General features: G+C 52.9%; 4 protein-coding genes across 6 annotated transcripts in view; 2 read left to right on the top strand and 2 right to left on the bottom strand.

The window, feature by feature from the left end:
- Positions 1-400: 400 nt before the first annotated feature.
- Positions 401-5304, bottom strand: SAXO5 (stabilizer of axonemal microtubules 5). Its single transcript, XM_083811314.1, has 8 exons — positions 4632-5304; positions 4046-4143; positions 3766-3860; positions 3558-3673; positions 3096-3214; positions 2678-2879; positions 1884-1969; positions 401-1347 (listed from the first exon to the last, which is right to left on the bottom strand). Exons 1-8 carry the CDS (start codon positions 5158-5160, stop codon positions 1159-1161), a joined length of 1434 nt encoding a protein of 477 aa, XP_083667440.1. The 5' UTR covers positions 5161-5304; the 3' UTR covers positions 401-1158.
- PEX11G (peroxisomal biogenesis factor 11 gamma) lies at positions 5224-7313 on the top strand. Of its 2 annotated transcripts, XM_083811335.1 has the most exons (5): positions 5224-5342; positions 5411-5599; positions 5686-5864; positions 5996-6046; positions 6170-7313. In XM_083811335.1, the coding sequence occupies exons 1-5, from the start codon at positions 5277-5279 to the stop codon at positions 6393-6395; spliced, it is 711 nt and encodes a 236-aa protein (XP_083667461.1). In that variant the 5' UTR covers positions 5224-5276; the 3' UTR covers positions 6396-7313. The 2 variants fall into 2 exon arrangements, with proteins under 2 accessions (XP_083667461.1, XP_083667462.1); XM_083811336.1 differs by lacking the exon at positions 5686-5864 and having other exon boundaries at positions 5251-5599.
- Positions 7314-8873: 1560 nt separating this feature from the next.
- Positions 8874-12675, top strand: LOC310886543 (ectoderm-neural cortex protein 1-like). Its single transcript, XM_083811304.1, has 2 exons — positions 8874-11114; positions 12077-12675. Exon 1 carries the CDS (start codon positions 8889-8891, stop codon positions 11085-11087), a length of 2199 nt encoding a protein of 732 aa, XP_083667430.1. The 5' UTR covers positions 8874-8888; the 3' UTR covers positions 11088-11114; positions 12077-12675.
- Positions 12402-16518, bottom strand: part of ARHGEF18 (Rho/Rac guanine nucleotide exchange factor 18) — a 53737-nt gene continuing 49620 nt past the window's right edge. For both annotated transcript variants that reach the window (XR_014575350.1, XR_014575351.1), the window contains exon 33: positions 12402-16432. The gene's annotated coding sequence lies outside the window, so the exon portion shown is untranslated. The remainder of the gene's footprint in view (positions 16433-16518) is intronic.

Consider the following 16518-nt stretch of genomic DNA (forward strand, 5'->3'; position numbering starts at 1 on the left):
CCTCAGGGTCCTCCCAGCAGCAGCTCCCCAGCCAGCTGGTACCACCAAAAGGCTGATGTTCACCATTTAACAACCCCAGTGACCCACAGCTGTTCCTGCAGCAGTGCAACAGGTGGCAATGCCACCTCAGGGTCACATAAAAGCTATGGGGCAGACCCGTAGCGTGTGCAAGTCCCTGTTACTATACCAAGTGACGCAATCTAGGCGTTTGAATCGAGGTGTTTGCAACCTACCAGTGTAAGACACCGATGTGAGGTGCCTGTGGGAATTTGCAAGGCTTGAGCGTGCAGCTTCTTTGAAGTACGTGTGGAGCACAGAACGTCCCTTTCCCAAGAGATGCAGAGTCAGATCCCAAGAGGAAAGCACAAGGGGTTTGTGGGCCCAGCCCCTGTTTACGTACAGAACGCAGCGATTGGAAGTGATTTAGTAACGCCTGCTCAAATGCTTTGGTGTTGGTTTGCAGCACACATGAATCAAGTCTGTCTGCATCAAAAGGCCACGAAGAGCTTGTGAAGTGGCAGCTGTGACAAGGCACCAGCTGACCCTGCTCGCTTGGCCTCCCAGGGGAGGGAGCTGACCGCCCCACACGGATCCCGCTTCAAAATATCTACAGCCCAAACAGAGTTAGTGCAAGCTCAGCATTCAGGAAATCCACGTGAGCTATCAGCTCAACAAAAATACACCGCTCGTCGCTAGGAAAACAGCCCACTCATCATAAGCTGGGGAGGGCTACCTCTCTGTCCTACTGTTCACTGGCCTTTGGTTTCAGGCCTTGACACCAAAATCTAAACAGATAACAAGGGAAGATTCCAGCCCACATACAGCCCTGACAGTGCCTCTCACTTTGCCTCTGATCTCTTGCCCTTCCTCTGAGCTTCCCCTACCCCACCTGCTCCCTCCTGCCCCAGCACCCGCCCGGAGGCACTCTGCGGGTCTTGCAACCCACAGAAATGTGTCACCCATGTCTTTGGGCTGATCCCCAGATGTTTATTCTTGTTGTCACAACACCTTGTGTCCTCATTCAACTCTTGAAATAAATGTTACCTGTAATAACACACAGATGGGCCAAAAGCAGGGCACCAGAAGAGCTAGGTAAAACAACACAGAGGCAGTCGATGGTGCAGGAAGTCCTGGGCAGTCAGCGAGAAAGGGGGAACATCACGGTGCAAAGACCACCTTCCTCTGGGGGCAGTATCCTTTCAGGGTCCCCAGTGGGACGCGGCTCACTTGGGAGTCTCCCGTCTGGATTTCTGCTGGGCCTCTGGCCTTAGGTGTGAACGCATCCTTCTGCTCTGTGCTGAAGAGCTCCTGCGCCCTCCAGGGTAGCACCAGGTGCGAGCATTTCATCTGAGGAGACAGAAGGGCTTTCAGCGTGGGGTCACAGAGCTGGGGAAGAGGCAGGTGGAACCTGGCAGCCCCTACATCTGAGCCCCATAGTGGCTGCCCAGAGGGTTGTCCCCATGAGCAGCCGAAGCCTGTGCCTTCCTGCGTCCTCTCTCTATGGCAATTGCTCAGTCGTCTCTGGTGGTGGTGCAGAGACATTACCCTGACTGGACACCTCTGGACATGTTAATTTATGCCTGAGATTTTCCTCTTCTGATCCTCTGGGAGGACCAAAATCACCTTCCCCCTCCCTCGGCTTAGGTCTTAGTCACCTGTCCCTCCCCTCCCTTCAAAGATTTTCTCAGCTACAACTCTGCTCCCCACAGCGCGTTTTCTAAAGACTGGATACAGACAGGATTTGATGCATGACTGTCCCATTTTAAATGGCTCAAGAGCACACATCAAATCTGATGATGTTAATGGGGCGGCTACAGCTTCGCTTTGTATAATCCTGCTTCCCTAACCTGCCCATGGTAAACGCAAGCCTATTAATGCTGTACCTGCTGTAGCATGTCTTCAGAGAGTCGCTGTTTCTGCTGTCGGTGTGGGACCAGCATGGCCTGCGTGGTTGTAACAGGACTTTCATCTGCTCACAGATTGAAGTAAAAAGAAAATTCAAGCCAGTAAATTAGGAGGCAACATCAGAAAAGCTTTGCAATTTGACTTGCAGTCGCAGATCTGCATGCATTTCCACTAACGAGAGGCAAAGACAGGCTTTGCAGTCAGCACTTCGAAGAAAACCTTTGGCAAGCACACAATTGCAGTCACACAGTTCTCAGACTGAGGAGGTAAATGAAGAAATTCACATGGAAGATACAGGAATATCATTCCATGTAGTAGTTATGTGGCCAATGAAAACAGCAATTGCCGCTGTGATCTGTTCCACATCTAGTAAAACAAATGGATTAAAAACAGATACATGGTGTGAAGGGACCTCTCTCAGCTGCAGAGTACTGGCCATCAGAAAGAAGAGGCAATGTCAGGAGGATTTTCTTAATGCCTCCCACGACCAGCACTAACTGCATCTCTTCCTGAGGTTGCAAAAGCACAGCTTTTGATTCAAATCCTTTCCTTCCTCCCCTGAGTAGAAAAGCATGGCAACTTCAAAACACAAACATAGCAAGGGAGAAAGGTCAAGCCACCGGTTCATTTCCCAGAAATCACTCATGTCACCATCTGAATATGCTAACAAGTGCTGTATGATAACAGTGAATGACTACGGCTGGCACAGGCATCAAGGTGATGGGTAAGCAAGACATCCAGCACCACGACAGTCTGAGCAACTTAGTCTTACTGTGGTAGTTGAAGGGGATGTGGCTGTGACGTTGATTCTTGCTGTCTCCTGTCACCCTCTGGGTCTGGCGTGGTGGCTGATAGTCTGACTGCTGCATTGTGCTGAAGTAACAGGAGCCTGAACGGTCATCTCCTAAGCAGATGCTGCTTTGATGTTTCTGCAGTAGCAAGTCAGGCTTCGGTGAGAAGTTCCACCTGCCAGTCTAGAGAACACAAGAGCTGGCTTTAACAGAAATAGGCTGTAGCTGGGAAAGGTGCCCTGTTTCACATTACATCCCCATGCAGCCCAGAGTCTAGCATTGCCACCCAGTGTGGAAAGGGGAGAAGAGACAATATTGGCTTAAGGAGGTGCCAGAAGAGTGTGCATTAAAAAGGAGAGATTCTCCACCAGAGAATCACCCGCAGAGCTGGGAACAGACCTCTGGGTAGAAGAACTGCGTCGTAGTCATTCTTGCTAGCGCACGATTTCTCTCAGGGTCTTCGTCGCCTCTGGGGATGGATGAGGCATTTTTGTTTGGATGAGCAATAGCTACAGGCTCTGGCAAAGGCAAGAGTGAAAGATGTCAGAGAACTCCAGCCTCTGAACAATTTATAGCTACAGCAGTTTCTCCACATGCAATAGAGCACAGGAATAAATGCAGGTATTTAACCTGCAAGGGAAGTAGGGTGAGGATGAAACTGAACCTCACGGTGAGGATACTGGTACTGAGTACACAAAAACGATAAAATATTAAAAAAAATAAAATTGTATACATGCAATATCCATGTACTGTATCTTTTTGTAATTATATCATTAAGAACAAGTGATAAAACCCACCGTTCATCTGGTTATAAACATCAGCAGTGGGCTGTGCATTGTCTGTGTCACAGACTTACCCTACCTAGATCGTGTACTGGGTAGAGCTCTGATGTTGACGTGGAAAATCTGGTGCAACCATCCCCTAGCTGCAGGTTTGTGTGGTGGATCTGGAAGACAGCACGCTCCTTGTCGTAGATCCTGCAAGATATCAGATATGAGCTCCTTAAATAGCAATGTTCGTCAGAAGGAGCAGCTCCTGGAGATGCCTGACAGGCTATCCTGCTGAATACCTGTGCTTCCTCTTGTCTGGAACAGTGTAGGCATGTTTCTGCTCACTCATAGATCCACTGCTTCTGGGATCCCCAAATTTAATACGAGACATGTGCTGAAGGGAAGCCAACAGAGCTACAGAACTGCTGCTTAAAGCACAATCCCTTTGTTTCCCATCTCTGTCATTCCATCCCTCTGATTTTCACATGCATAGATCACACCCTTTTCAGGACAGAATTCAACTTGGCAACGTGCTGTCCTTTAACTGTACCTTGGTCCTCCCCAAATCCATTCTGTTACCTTTTCACTTGGCTTTGCAGGTAGACTCCATCCACCTTTAAACTGTGCTTGGTAAGAAGTGTGGTAATAGGATCGCCCATCCCCTTTAACAGGACATCCTGCCAAACAGCCAGAAGGGGAAATGAATGGCGTTATTTCTAAAAATGCTGTATTTACATTTGTAAGGAAATATTCATGATATTGAAGCTACACTTGCAAGGCAGCTGCTCTTTTAGCATTTTCGTACTCCTGAATCAATTTAGTACAGTTAAACAGCAAAGCAATGAACATCAGATTGCAACAAGGTGAACTGCAAGATTGCAGAACACGGATGTGGTGCATCAGAAGTGATGCAGGTTTGGCGTGAGAACTGCAACATCTGAGGCTACAGCGAGCAAAGATGTTCTCTGCTGGAAAAGGTTGGCTGGTGAGTGGCTCTAGTTAGCACAAATAAACCTGTTTTGTAAGCATCAGGTTGATTTATTCAGCTATGAAATCAGAAAGTAAAATACCCAAATCATTGTAACAGCTTTAATTGTTTGCAGCATGACTCTGAGGCATGCCACCAAAAATCCCCGCAGCCCTTTAGACTGTGAGGACAACTCACCCCTGTACACATGAGGTGCCCTGGCAACAGGCTGGATCTCGTGTGCTGGATATGAGAAGGTGTAGATGGATGGAGGGAGCCTTATTTTCTCTCTGTCTCCACAAAGAACGTTATCGCTCCACTCCTGGGCTTTGGGAAGGGCAGCTCTCTGGGGGGGGGCATCAGGACAGGGGTAGCTCTCCCTTGTCGCTGAGGTGAGGACCCGGATGCGGGGGTCTGCGTGCATCCGGACGCACGATGCTGGGTGCACAATGGGGGCGACCAGCTCCAGGGGCCACTCTGGAAAGGCCAGGCACGTCTCGGAGCAGAGCTCCCTGCCCGCAGCCAGCCTCTGGTTCAGCACATCCCCGCTGCGGGGCTGCGCGGCCGGCGCCGGCCTGTGAACCCCCCAGAAAGGGGGGAACTGAACGTGAGAAAACGGCCGACGGGCCTCCTCGGGGACTCCGCGGCCAGCCCCCAGCTGCAGGCGGGATCCCTGCAGGACGGAAACACCCGGGCTGGGGGCTGAGGGAGGGCACGAGGCCGCCATCCCCGCACGAAGGCCTCGACGGAGCCCCGCAGCCGCTAGGCCTCGTCACCATGGCGACGGCCCCGCTCCGCCATGTTCCCGGCCTGCCCCGCGCGCCCCGACCAGGAAGCGTTGCCATGGCGGCGGGGGGGCTCCGCGGCCTGGTCGAAGCCCTCGAGTCCTACCGAGGCCGGGACCGGGCGGTGAGCGGCGGGGGGCGGCCGGGCAGGGCCCGATCCCGGCTGTTCCTCACCGGGCTTTGCCTCCGCAGGTCCGCGCGCTCTGCTATGGCTGCCAGCTGGCCGGCGGGGCGCTGGGAGGGCGGCAGAGCCCCGCAGCTGGGCTGCCCGGGAGCCTCCTGGCCGTGTCGGCGCAGCTCAGCCACTGCCGCACCGTCCTGCGGCTCTTCGACGACCTCGCCATGCTCAGCTACAGCCGCGGCTACGGGCTGGGGCCCGAGGTGAGCGCAGGGCGGCGGTGGGAACAGTGGGAGCAGCCCCGGGGCGGAACGCAGGTGTGAAGGCGCGCCCGCCGTGCTCCCCGCAGGACGAGGACGTGCTGGTGCGCGGGCTCTCGGTGCTGTGCAACGTGGCTGACCAGCTGTACTACCCCTGCGAGCACGTCGCCTGGGCAGCCGACGCCGGCATCATCCGCGCCAGCTCTAGCAAGTGGTGGGATGCGAGCACCAGGCTCTGGGGCTTCTCCCTGCTCCTGGGTGTCCTGCGGTAAGGCCGGCTGGGGAGCGGGCTGAAATGAAGGCGCTTCTCCGCCGAGATGCTCACGGATGAAGTTAACACTAAAAAGTTCTCCCCTTTGATGCTACAGGGGAAATAACTTTAAATCTGGTTGTTTTCAGATCCTTGAGAATTTTGTTCCGGTTAAGAAAGAAGCTGAGGCAGCAGAGGTGGTAGGATTTCATTTCCTGGCTCTGTGTCTGTTTCAACCCAAATATTTTTATTCTCATTTGTGAGCCATCAGTAAGTATTATTACGCTGTGGGCTGTTACTAATACTGTTCTTGCTTTCAACAGCACATCTTCGCTGCAGGATCACAAGAAAATGAAAGCCCAAGTGAAGAGCGAAGTTCTGAGCATCGTCAGTAACATGGCAGATCTCGCCAATGCCATCCACTGGCTGCCGCCAGGATTTCTTTGGGCTGGGCAGTTTCCGCCGTGGTTAGTAGGACTCCTGGGGACCGTCTCTTCCCTGATTGGTATCTACCAGGCATCTAGAGAGGGCAATTCTGGAGCTGTGTGAGCCATATTAAGCCTCTGGAACCCAGTTTTTACATGGTAAAAATGCATTTATTGGGGCAGGGTGTTTTTTAACTTTCCTGGCTATCGATGATTGTAATTCTGTGCATCCTGTAATTGAGACTGTAATCGAGATCCCTTTTACAGAGAGGATCACTTATCTTATTACTCTTCATCAGAGAAATCTGAAATCAGGTTAATCATCTGAAAATTGAGAAATCTCATAGGTTTGATAACATAGAGGAAAAAAGTTGTACTCACTTCCATCCTTCCTTCCTGTACTTCAAAAGACAAATGCAATCCTCCGGTCTTTGCTCATTTAAAAGAGCACGAAGTCAGTGTTTGGTGGAGAAATGGCCACGGTTCTTTTACTCAAAACTTCCAAGGGTTGGATTCTGCAAGTTCAAGCTCCAGGCTCAGCACTTGGTGCCTCATCTGAGCCAGGGAGGGGACCTTCATCACAGAAGCTTCTCTGTCAGATATTTTGGTGCTTGAGCCCAGAGCAGATGCCCCAAGCGCAAAGAGGAGCAGGTGGCAGAGGGAGGCTGTTGGGTCGCGGGCTGGTTAGTGTATGACAGTTGTGTTTCTGTAGAGGTGATACGGGAAGGAAACAGCGACTCTAAGCAACGCCTTACTAAGCTTTCTTCCAGCCTCTGTTACTCACTTATGGAGAAATACTGTGAATTGAGACTTCTCAGTTAAACCAGAACATGCAAAAAAAAGTGCGGAGGCTTCAGCTGTGCCTTTGTGGAAGGCCACCGGGTGGAGCTCTTCCACCGAGCTCTGCAAGAGCCAACGGACTTTTTTAAAAAAAGAAACAAATTAATCACTTTTGAAAGGACCGGTCAAACCAATGCAAGAATGAGTTTTACAGTCATATTTCTAAATAGTGCAGATAATAAATGAGATGAATGCTTCAAAAGTGGCCTTGAGTCATCATTACTTCTGATAACTAGACAAATGTTATTTATCTGGCTGTAGAAAGCCCCAAACTGTTTCTAGGCAACAAAACACGTTTGTTCTGTGTTAGCTGCAGCACCCCCAAGGGCAGGCAGAGACCATCTGTTACCCGCCTTTCTTCTAGCGGAATAATTCAAAGCACCTGACTACTTTAGCTTTTCACATAGCTGCATCTTTTGAAAACAGTTCTGCTTAGTCCAAGCAGTGTTTGAGCTCCATGCCGCTCAGTTCCACACGGAGCGCCTTTTCAGGACGTTCAGCTTTTCTTTTTTTTTTCGGCATGGACAGGGGAAACTCTCTCCTACCGATGTTCAAAGAGCATAGCAAGGCCTTGATACTCTTTATCCTTTGCCCTGTCCTTGCTGCCCTGCTAGGTTGTTTATCTGGACTTTCACCCTGCTAAGTGACAGCTCTGCCACAGATGATGTCTTCGCTCAGAAGTTGGTGGCAGATTTGCAGGTGTCTACTTGCAGTACAACTCGGCTTGCTGGCAGCTATTATCTGGAAAAGGCTCTCCTTTCTGTAATCACACTGCAGGTCTTGCCTCGAAATGGGTGGAGCATCTGGGTACGGCTGCTGACAGACAGCTGTAGCTGTTGCCCAGTCCTGTCCTCGGATGTCACCAGCTGTGACATTGCAGTTTTTTTTTAAATGTCAGATCCTATATGCGTGTGTTTGAAACCTAGTAAAACCACTCCTTCAGGACATGCTGTGCTGCTTAGCATGGGACAAGGTGTAGTTACAGTCATTTAAAAAACAAAACAACTGTGCCTATGCAAACCGCCTCTGATGCAGAAGTAGTAAAAACAAATCATGCTTTTAATGTAGCGAAAGGATGCTATAAACTGGTTTATGTGCACTTGCGTTATGCACTTCGTGTTGTCACGCAGCTTTAAGCTGCGGACATTAAAGCCCAGGAGGTTCTCAGGTACGGGGCTGTCTGAACCTAGAACTGCCCTGTTGAACCTTTTTGCTCCCAAATGACCCATAGTGTTTAAGCAGCTGTTGGTGGCAGCTGCTGGCTGCTGGCTCCGTGGCAGCCCTTGCTGCAGCTGACTTTATCTTTCTTGCACAAGATCTTACGGGGGCAGAATTGATCCTCCCGGGAACCTGCCGCTGCTCTTCGCTGTTACGGCCCTCAGCTCTACTCAGCGCTTGCTTCGCCCCACGCAGGAAACATTTGCTGAGCAGGGATGGTTTGTTCCGGCCGTGACCTCACTTTGTCAGCAAGCCGCGATGCGAGAGGCCACGAGCAGATAGCGCGGGTTGTGCAGCGGGTTGCTGATAACGGCTCAGAATCGTGGCTCCTGCTTTATGGCCCCTTTATGGCAGGGCGACAACGAACAAAGCTGCAACCGCGCTTTATGGGTGGCAGATCTGGCGTGCCGCTCCCCTCCCCGGGGCTGCTGGAGGCCTGCTGCGGAAGGGAGGGGTGCTCCTGCCCCAAGGGTGCGGGTGCGGGGGGGGGGAGGGCAGCGCTGCCCGGCGCCACCCTGCATAGGAGGACGATGGGAGGGAAAGGGTTAACGCGCAGCGCATGCGCACGCCCGGCCCGGGGCTCTCATTCACAAAGAACGAGCCGCGGGCGCCGAGGGCGGTGATTGGCCGGCCCGCCGCGGGGGGCGGGGCTTGCGGCGGGGCGGCCACGCGGCGGCTGCGGGGCGCGGCGACAGAGCGGGGCAGCGGGCGCGGCGGGCGGAGGCGGCCCGGGGCTGAGCCCGGTAAGGAGCGGCACCGGGGGCACACCGGCACCGGGGGGAGCACCGGGACTGCCCATCGCCACCCGTTCGGGACGCGGCAGGCCCCGCGCCCCGTCCCGTTTGGGTCCCCGGCCGCCGGGCACCGCGCTGCCCCCGCCCAGCCGCCGTCCCGCTGCAGCACCGCAGGGCTCCGTCCTGCCCGGAGGTGTCCGAGCCTCGCCGCTGATCCCCCCCCCGGTTATCCCTCGCGGAGCAGCCTCCCCACCATGTCCGTGAGCAGCCACGAGAACCGGAAATCCCGCTCGAGCTCCGGCTCCATGAACATCCAGCTCTTCCACAAGCCGGGCCACGCCGACAGCCTCCTCACCCACCTGAACCTGCTCCGCAAGCGGCACCTCTTCACCGACGTGGTGCTGCGCGCCGGGAACCAGGCCTTCCACTGCCACCGCGCCGTGCTGGCCTCCTGCAGCCGCTACTTCGACGCGATGTTCAGCGGGGGCCTGAAGGAGAGCAGAGACGCTGAAGTCAACTTCCACGACTCCCTCCATCCCGAGGTGCTGGAGCTGCTGCTGGACTATGCCTACTCAGCCCGCGTGCTGATCAACGAGGAGAACGCCGAGTCCTTGCTGGAGGCTGGGGACATGTTGCAGTTCCAGGATATTCGGGATGCTTCGGCCGACTTCCTGGAGAAGAACCTCTACCCGGGGAACTGCCTGAACATGCTGCTGCTGTCCGATGCCCACTGCTGCGAGCGGCTGCTGGAGCTGTCCTGGAGGATGGCGTTGGCCAACTTCACCTCGCTGTGCAAGACCGAAGACTTCCTCCGCCTGCCCAAAGACAAGCTGCTCGAGCTGGTGGAGAGCGAAGAGCTGGAGGTAGAGGACGAGACCCTGGTGTACGAAGCTGTTATAGGCTGGATCCGGTACGATTTGCCCCGACGCCACGAAGTTCTGCCGGAGCTGCTGCGCTCCGTCCGCCTGGCCCTTCTCCCCGAGTCCTACCTGCGGAAGCAGGTGGCCTGCGAGAAGCTGGTGACCAGCCACAAGCTGGGGGAGGAGATCGTGGCCGACGCGGTACGATGCAAAATGAAGATCCTGCAGAACGACGGCCTTGTGACGGGGTGCTGTGCCCGGCCCCGCAAGGTCAGCCAGGCCCTGCTGCTGCTCGGGGGCCAGACCTTCATGTGCGACAAGATTTACATGCTGGATCATAAAACTCGTGAGATCATTCCCCGTGCTGACATCCCAAGCCCTCGCAAGGAGTGCAGTGCCTGCGCCATCGGGTGCAAAGTGTACATCACGGGTGGCAAAGGCTCCGAGAACGGAGCCTCCAAGGACGTCTGGGTTTATGACACCCTCCACGACGAGTGGGCGAAAGCTGCACCCATGCTGGTGGCGCGCTTTGGCCACGGCTCTGCTGAGCTGGACAACTGTCTGTACGTGGTGGGGGGTCACACAGCAGGGAGCGGCGCCTTCCCCGCCTCTCCCTCCGTCTCTCTCAAGCAAGTCGAACACTACGACCCCCAGCTGGACAAATGGTCCTTGGTGGCCCCTCTCCGAGAAGGCGTAAGCAATGCCGCCGTGGTGGGGGCCAAGATGAAGCTGTTTGTTTTCGGTGGCACCAGCGCAAACCAGGAGAAGCTGCCCAAGGTGCAGTGCTTTGACCCCTGCCAGAACCGCTGGACGGTGCCTGCCAGCTGCCCCCAGCCCTGGCGGTACACGGCCGCAGCGGTGGTGGGCAGCCACATCATCGTGATCGGGGGGGACACGGAGTTCTCTGCCAGCTCCGCGTACCGCTTCCACAGTGACACCTACCAGTGGTCCAAGTTTGGGGACGTGACCGCTAAGCGCATCAGCTGTCGTGCTGTCACATCGGGTAACAGACTGTACGTGGTGGGGGGCTACTGTGGGGCTCAGCGCTGCAAGACGCTGGACTGTTACGACCCGTCGTCCGACACCTGGAGCAGCGTCACGACGGTGCCTTACTCCCTGATCCCCACCGCCTTCGTCAGCACCTGGAAGTACCTCTCTGCCTGAGCTGCGGTGCTGCGAAGAATCTGGAAGGTAAACGGTTGTGTGTCAACGGAGAGCTACTCCTTAACTTTGTGCTGCGTGAGGGTTGGACTCTGAAGGGCAGATGCGCTGTGATCCTGGCTGGAGTTGTCCTAGAGAACAGCCTTGTGCAGGCAGCGGCTCCAGAAATGTGCTTCTAGGCTGGTAGTTTGAGATCTAAAACCCTGCCGGAGAGAGCATCTTTCTAGACGCTCAAATGCCGTGGGGAGAAGATTAGTATAAATAACAAGACGCTTAACCTGGCGTCCTAGTCCTTCCACTGAGTCTTGGCCTATGCAAAGATTTTGGGGAATGCTATCTGCGGGCAGGATTGGGTGTCCCTGGTACAGAAAGCTCGTCGAGCCGATCACTATGTTAACACGCAGGCTGGCGGGGGGAGCTCAGGCAGACGGTGTGGTGCCACGAGGGGCTGGCTGCTGCTTTTAGCACAGCTTCCTCCTCCTGGTGCCACAGTTAATCTGCTAGTGGCACCCAAATGTCTTGTGGGACACGAGGGCTATGAGCTGGTGCCAGAACAAGATTATAGCTGGGATTTAGGCCCAGGATGGTTGGTAATTGCATCTGTAAGACAAGCCCTGTCTACATATAAACATAGGCTTTCTGCACTTCTAATTACTCTCTGGTGTCCCCTTCAAGCCATTTCTTTCCTGCTACGCAGCAATTAACTTTTTAAAAGTTTGCAACTGGAATTAAACCTTCCTAGACACTTTTGGCAGAAAAGATGCCAGTGAATCACAGATCCCCGCTTTTTTTTTTTTCCCTTGCAAGAGATCTGCTAACCAAACAAACTTGTTTAATAAGATAATCTGTAACACCTATAGAAAATTCTTGGCTGCAGAGGGGAAGAAGCAGTAGTCATTCCACAATAGCAGATTTCTCTGTTGGTTTTGAGCCCTGGGGAGCATTCTTGGGTTTAGTGCGCACGTCTCATAATGCTCTCTTCTGCACTACAGGCTTCACATCTGATTTTGCCAGTTGTACCTCACCAAGGACCCAGACAGAAGACATGGGCAGTAGGAGTGCCTCCCTCCTACCCAGCAAGTCTGAACTGTCCTGGATGCCAGCCCTTGTACAGATCTCATTAGCAGCAGCAGGGCTCAAGGCAACGCGGCTTTGGCTCTGAACCACTTTTGTAAATCCCCTCCGTTCAGAACAGGGAGGGGACAAGCATAGAGGGGCCCCTGTGGACTGGCAGCTTGCGCTGTCCCTTGAGATGGCACGAGGTTTCCAAGTTTTCTGCTCACTCATGTGATGATCTCAGACCGGGAGCCAGAGGATTGTTTTCTACTTCTTTCTTTTAATATTTTAAGTGATATTTTTTACTGGAAAGGACAAAGGAAGCTCTTAAGTAACTGGCAGCAGGCTCTGGGCTGTACTGCTATCTGATAGCTGTGACTTGGAATGCAGTCAGCACCAGAGGCAGTTGCCTGAAATGTCTTAACACGTGACAGTACTTTGCCCATGGGCTGGTTCTGTACATTTTTTTTATACAGCAGTTGTGTGTGTTTATTACTTAGACTGGACCTACTTCAATAAATCTGAATAAAATCCACTGTGTCCCTTGCCTGTTCTGTATGCTTAATCTGCAAGTTCTCCCAGCCCACACCTGAGGTAATGTTTAGCAAAAGCAGTGAAGAGCATTCCCTGCTTGAGAGTCCAAGCCTTAATCTGCAGGCTCAGATCTTCCCTTGTGTTTGTAACACAGGACAAAGGAAGGCTCGGCTCCCGTACTGCCTTCCTGCTTTAAAAGGACCACAACCCTGTTTAGAACTCCAAAGTTTAAGCTGTTCTCTGCCTTCACCTGCTCATCCTTGCTGCCCAAAAACATAGAGGAAAGAGCTGCCACTTCTCTCCCAAGGTGCTGCCTGCTCTGGGCCTGCTGCAGGCAATTGTGGGGCTGCTGTAGGAAGGAATAGCTCTACTAAAGGTGGGCGGTACGAGGCAGAGGAATCAGCATGGCCAGAGGAAACAGGCACTGAAGGTGCAACCAAATGTCTCGCCACAGAAGCATGGTTTGTGAGCAATTATTCAATTTCAGGCAGAGTTAAATAAATCAACGTCACAGCCATCCCGAGCTGCTAGTGTAGGCAAGAACTGGCAAGACTGGAAGGAAAAGCCGCCCTCTTCGTGGTGGCTGAAGAAGATAAAATGACTTCATCTCCATCCTGTTTTCTGATGCCTCTGCTCTTTTCAGCCCCCAGGCTGGGCCTTTTCCCATTTACTCCTGCTGGGTTGCCTCGACCCCACACAACAGCCTGCAGGGAGACGAGCCCACAGCCGGCCCTACAAAGCCAGCCTGGAGCACCCCATGCAGCAGCTGGGGTGTGGGGCAGCTCCAGCTCGGCTGTGGCTCACACATGCAAGTGCAGGCAGGGGAAAGTCACAGAACAGGACAGAGCTGGGACTAGAAGCCAGCAGGAAGCACCTTTCCTGTAACTGTTGGGAGCTGCTTCACCCTTTATTACATCTACAGCTATTCCTGAGGTCGGACAAAGTCCGATTACCCAGAAAGTCAGAGGAGCTGAGGTTTCATTCATGGCCATTTGAGCAGCAGCTGTTTTATTTATTCTGCCAAGCAATAAATGTTGGCTCCCAGCCACATCCGGCTTTTGCACAAGGGACAAAGTTGCTTCTAGCAACTTAGGTCTCTGTCTGCTTTCTGCTCCTGACGCTGGGCTGTTATCCGAGCCGTGCTCGCAGCATTTTCAGCAGTGCTGGGGCCACTCACCAGTGGCCCTTCTGCTGAAGGCTTCGCTAGCATCTGTGTATTGCTTCCTCATTTCAAACTGCACCTACAGCTAACTACCTCTCAGGGAAAACTAGCACTTGAAGCACACCTGGGCTTGGCTGATCTGCAGTGGCTCCCCACTGCTGGCAACAAAGACAGCAAGAGCTGCGTTTCATCGCCTTCACCCTTCTGTCACCTGGCAGAAAGCCTGTGCTGGCCCTCCGGCTCCACCTCCTCCTGGCAGGAACCAGCTCCCAGCACAGTGAGGAGCGCTCCTGGGGAAAACGAGACACCTTTTCCACTTGCACGTCAGTCCCAGCTCCGTACATCACAGACCTGTTCTCCCGGTCTGACATTTCCATGCATTAATCCAATCACTGCTTCAGTGACGCGGTGAGAAGATTTGGGCCAACTGGGCTGCAGATGAATTTGGTTTAGGGGTTAATTTCGCTACTGGAACAGAAATCCTCCTGAATTAATATAATCCATTTTGAACCTCAACACAGTTCAAACCCAGGCCTCTTCTCCTAGCCCAGAATCCTGCTTCGTGGCTGTACCCCTCCAGCTGCAGGAGCTAGACCCCAGCCCACAATCACATCTGAAAAGGCAGCACATCTGGGCATCCTAGGCTCAAGGCCAAAAAACAAAACAAAAAACCCCTGTGACATCACTCCTCCATGGGACATTCCTCTCCTTGCACAGAGCCTGCAAGTCACACTAGCCAAACAAACCATCGGTCAGACCAAGCCACCTCCCTCCTGGCCACAAGATTTGCAGCCAGTCCTGACCTGACACGAGCTACGCTGCTTCTTAGGTTGGTAACTGCATTCTGCCCAGCAGCCCCTGCTGCCAGAGCACAAAGGCAGTGCACGGTCTTTCTTCCTTCTCTACCACGGATAGCCAGAGCCATTAACTGCAAAAAATAAAAAATAAAAAAAAAATCCAGCACAGCAGTAACAGAAATTTCCTTTCCTGGCTAAGATCAGGTATAGATTGTTCGAATGTTCTGCAGGACACCCACCGTGCACCTAGCAAGGAACTGGAGCACACATCGCTACGTTTCAGTGACAACTTGTGGTGGCCCTTGAAAAACAAAGCACTATGCTACACAATTTTTGTCCATGAATTCGTATATTCTAGAAGGGGAAAAGGCATTACCATCTACCTGTCTGAAATCCCCTGAATGAATTGCGTATCACGTGCAGCCATCTGGGATGACTTCAGGTCTAGCAACACGCCACGCTCCATACAGCGACAAGAAACCCAGTGCTGCTCTGACATGGGAAAGGGACATCAACGTTACGCTGCTCAGCAGGGACTTTTCACACTTCTGTGTGCTTGTGCCCCCGAAACAAAGCGATCCCTGCCGTGCACAAGTCTCTCGTGCATGCAACGCTGTACCAAAGCCAGGGACCACGCATCTCATACTCCAGTGTTGCCAGCTCTAAGAGAGCTCAGCTTTTATCCTCTGCCAGATCCCATGGGCCCAGAAGCAGCAAACAATGCAGACATCACACAAGGACAGGCCCCACATCCCTTGTCTGTTGAGCCTTGGGCCAGGCCCCATCTCTGGGATGAGAAATTAGACCGGATTTGAGTCACAAGGCTGAGGAAAGGGAAAGGCAGAAACCAGCACATTCCCAGTGCCAGAGCACACCATGGAGCCCGTATCCTTTGTGCATGTTTGTCCTCAAGCATCTGGCCTGCCAATGAATCTCAGATGCATGTATGGGAACCATCAGCCATGTCTCACCCACATGAAAGAGGAAGGTTTAGCATAAAGCTGGTCATTGCCTATGGCCTCAGAATGATTCATCCAAATAGAAAGAATGTGGTTTGGGTTTCGGGTTAATTAGCTACAGATCTTAAAGACAGACAAGGCAGGGCGGAGCTGCTGGAAGACTGGTGTGAGCAAGTAACAGCTCTGTAGGCATTGCCGTCCATCCTGAAATCACGCCTTCCTTGTGAGAAGTGGAGAACGTGCATCACAGATGAGTGACAGCATTATCGATGATGCTGTCACTCAAGGTGTTTGTGAACACCAAAGGAATGTCTACCTGGCTGTTGCAGCAAGAACTGAAGCCGAAGACAGATACACCCACGCTCATTTGAGTGCTGATGGCTGCGGCAGCACCAAGCTTCTAACAGATGCAAATTCTGAGTTTAAATATGCCCCTACAGAGCTCTGGGCTGCTGCAGCTGGGCAGTTTAGTTACCTGTGCAGATCTGTGCTGCAGGGCTACCTTGTAGCCACGTTACTCTATCCAAATCCACGCTCCTCAGTTAGTATTAGGAACTCTGCCTACAGGTCTGAGGCATTATTATGGCTGCCAGAGGAGTCCATACATTACAACTGGGGAGAAAAGAAATCCACTGCTCTAGAAACACATCATAATTCCTGCCCTAGATCATTCCTTGCAGCTGTCCCCCATGACAATGCTTCGATTCTGTGTCTTGCTGCTGAACAGTATTTAGAAATGAACGCGGAAAGTTACTTGCCTTGCTCTAGCGAGACAGCGAGATCTGAAAGTGCACATAGGTAGTGACCTCCAGTGGCCACTGCAGCTCAGCTCCTTGGAAGCTGAACAAAGCAAAAGCAGATGTAAGAAATTTTCTCTTAAAGGAAGTGCAAGCAAAAGCTTATACATGTTTCAAGACTTTGTTCGC

This window comes from Anser anser, assembly GCF_964211835.1.
Source record: "Anser anser genome assembly, chromosome: 25".
Classification (NCBI taxonomy): domain Eukaryota; kingdom Metazoa; phylum Chordata; class Aves; order Anseriformes; family Anatidae; genus Anser; species Anser anser.

What these genes read in the sequence shown, in the direction of transcription:
- SAXO5 (XM_083811314.1), bottom strand. Translation starts at nt 5,160, where the DNA reads ATGGCGGCCTCGTGCCCTCCCTCAGCCCCCAGCCCGGGTGTTTCCGTC. An exon ending in CCAGACAAGAGGAAGCACAG is followed by an intron (nt 3,674 to 3,765) that starts GTATTCAGCAGG and finishes GATATCTTGCAG; the next exon opens with GATCTACGACAAGGAGCGTG. An exon ending in CGCAGTTCTTCTACCCAGAG is followed by an intron (nt 2,880 to 3,095) that starts GTCTGTTCCCAG and finishes TGTGTTCTCTAG; the next exon opens with ACTGGCAGGTGGAACTTCTC.
- PEX11G (XM_083811335.1), top strand. Translation starts at nt 5,277, where the DNA reads ATGGCGGCGGGGGGGCTCCGCGGCCTGGTCGAAGCCCTCGAGTCCTAC. An exon ending in CTGCTCCTGGGTGTCCTGCG is followed by an intron (nt 5,865 to 5,995) that starts GTAAGGCCGGCT and finishes GGTTGTTTTCAG; the next exon opens with ATCCTTGAGAATTTTGTTCC. An exon ending in AAGCTGAGGCAGCAGAGGTG is followed by an intron (nt 6,047 to 6,169) that starts GTAGGATTTCAT and finishes TGCTTTCAACAG; the next exon opens with CACATCTTCGCTGCAGGATC.
- LOC310886543 (XM_083811304.1), top strand. Translation starts at nt 8,889, where the DNA reads ATGCGCACGCCCGGCCCGGGGCTCTCATTCACAAAGAACGAGCCGCGG.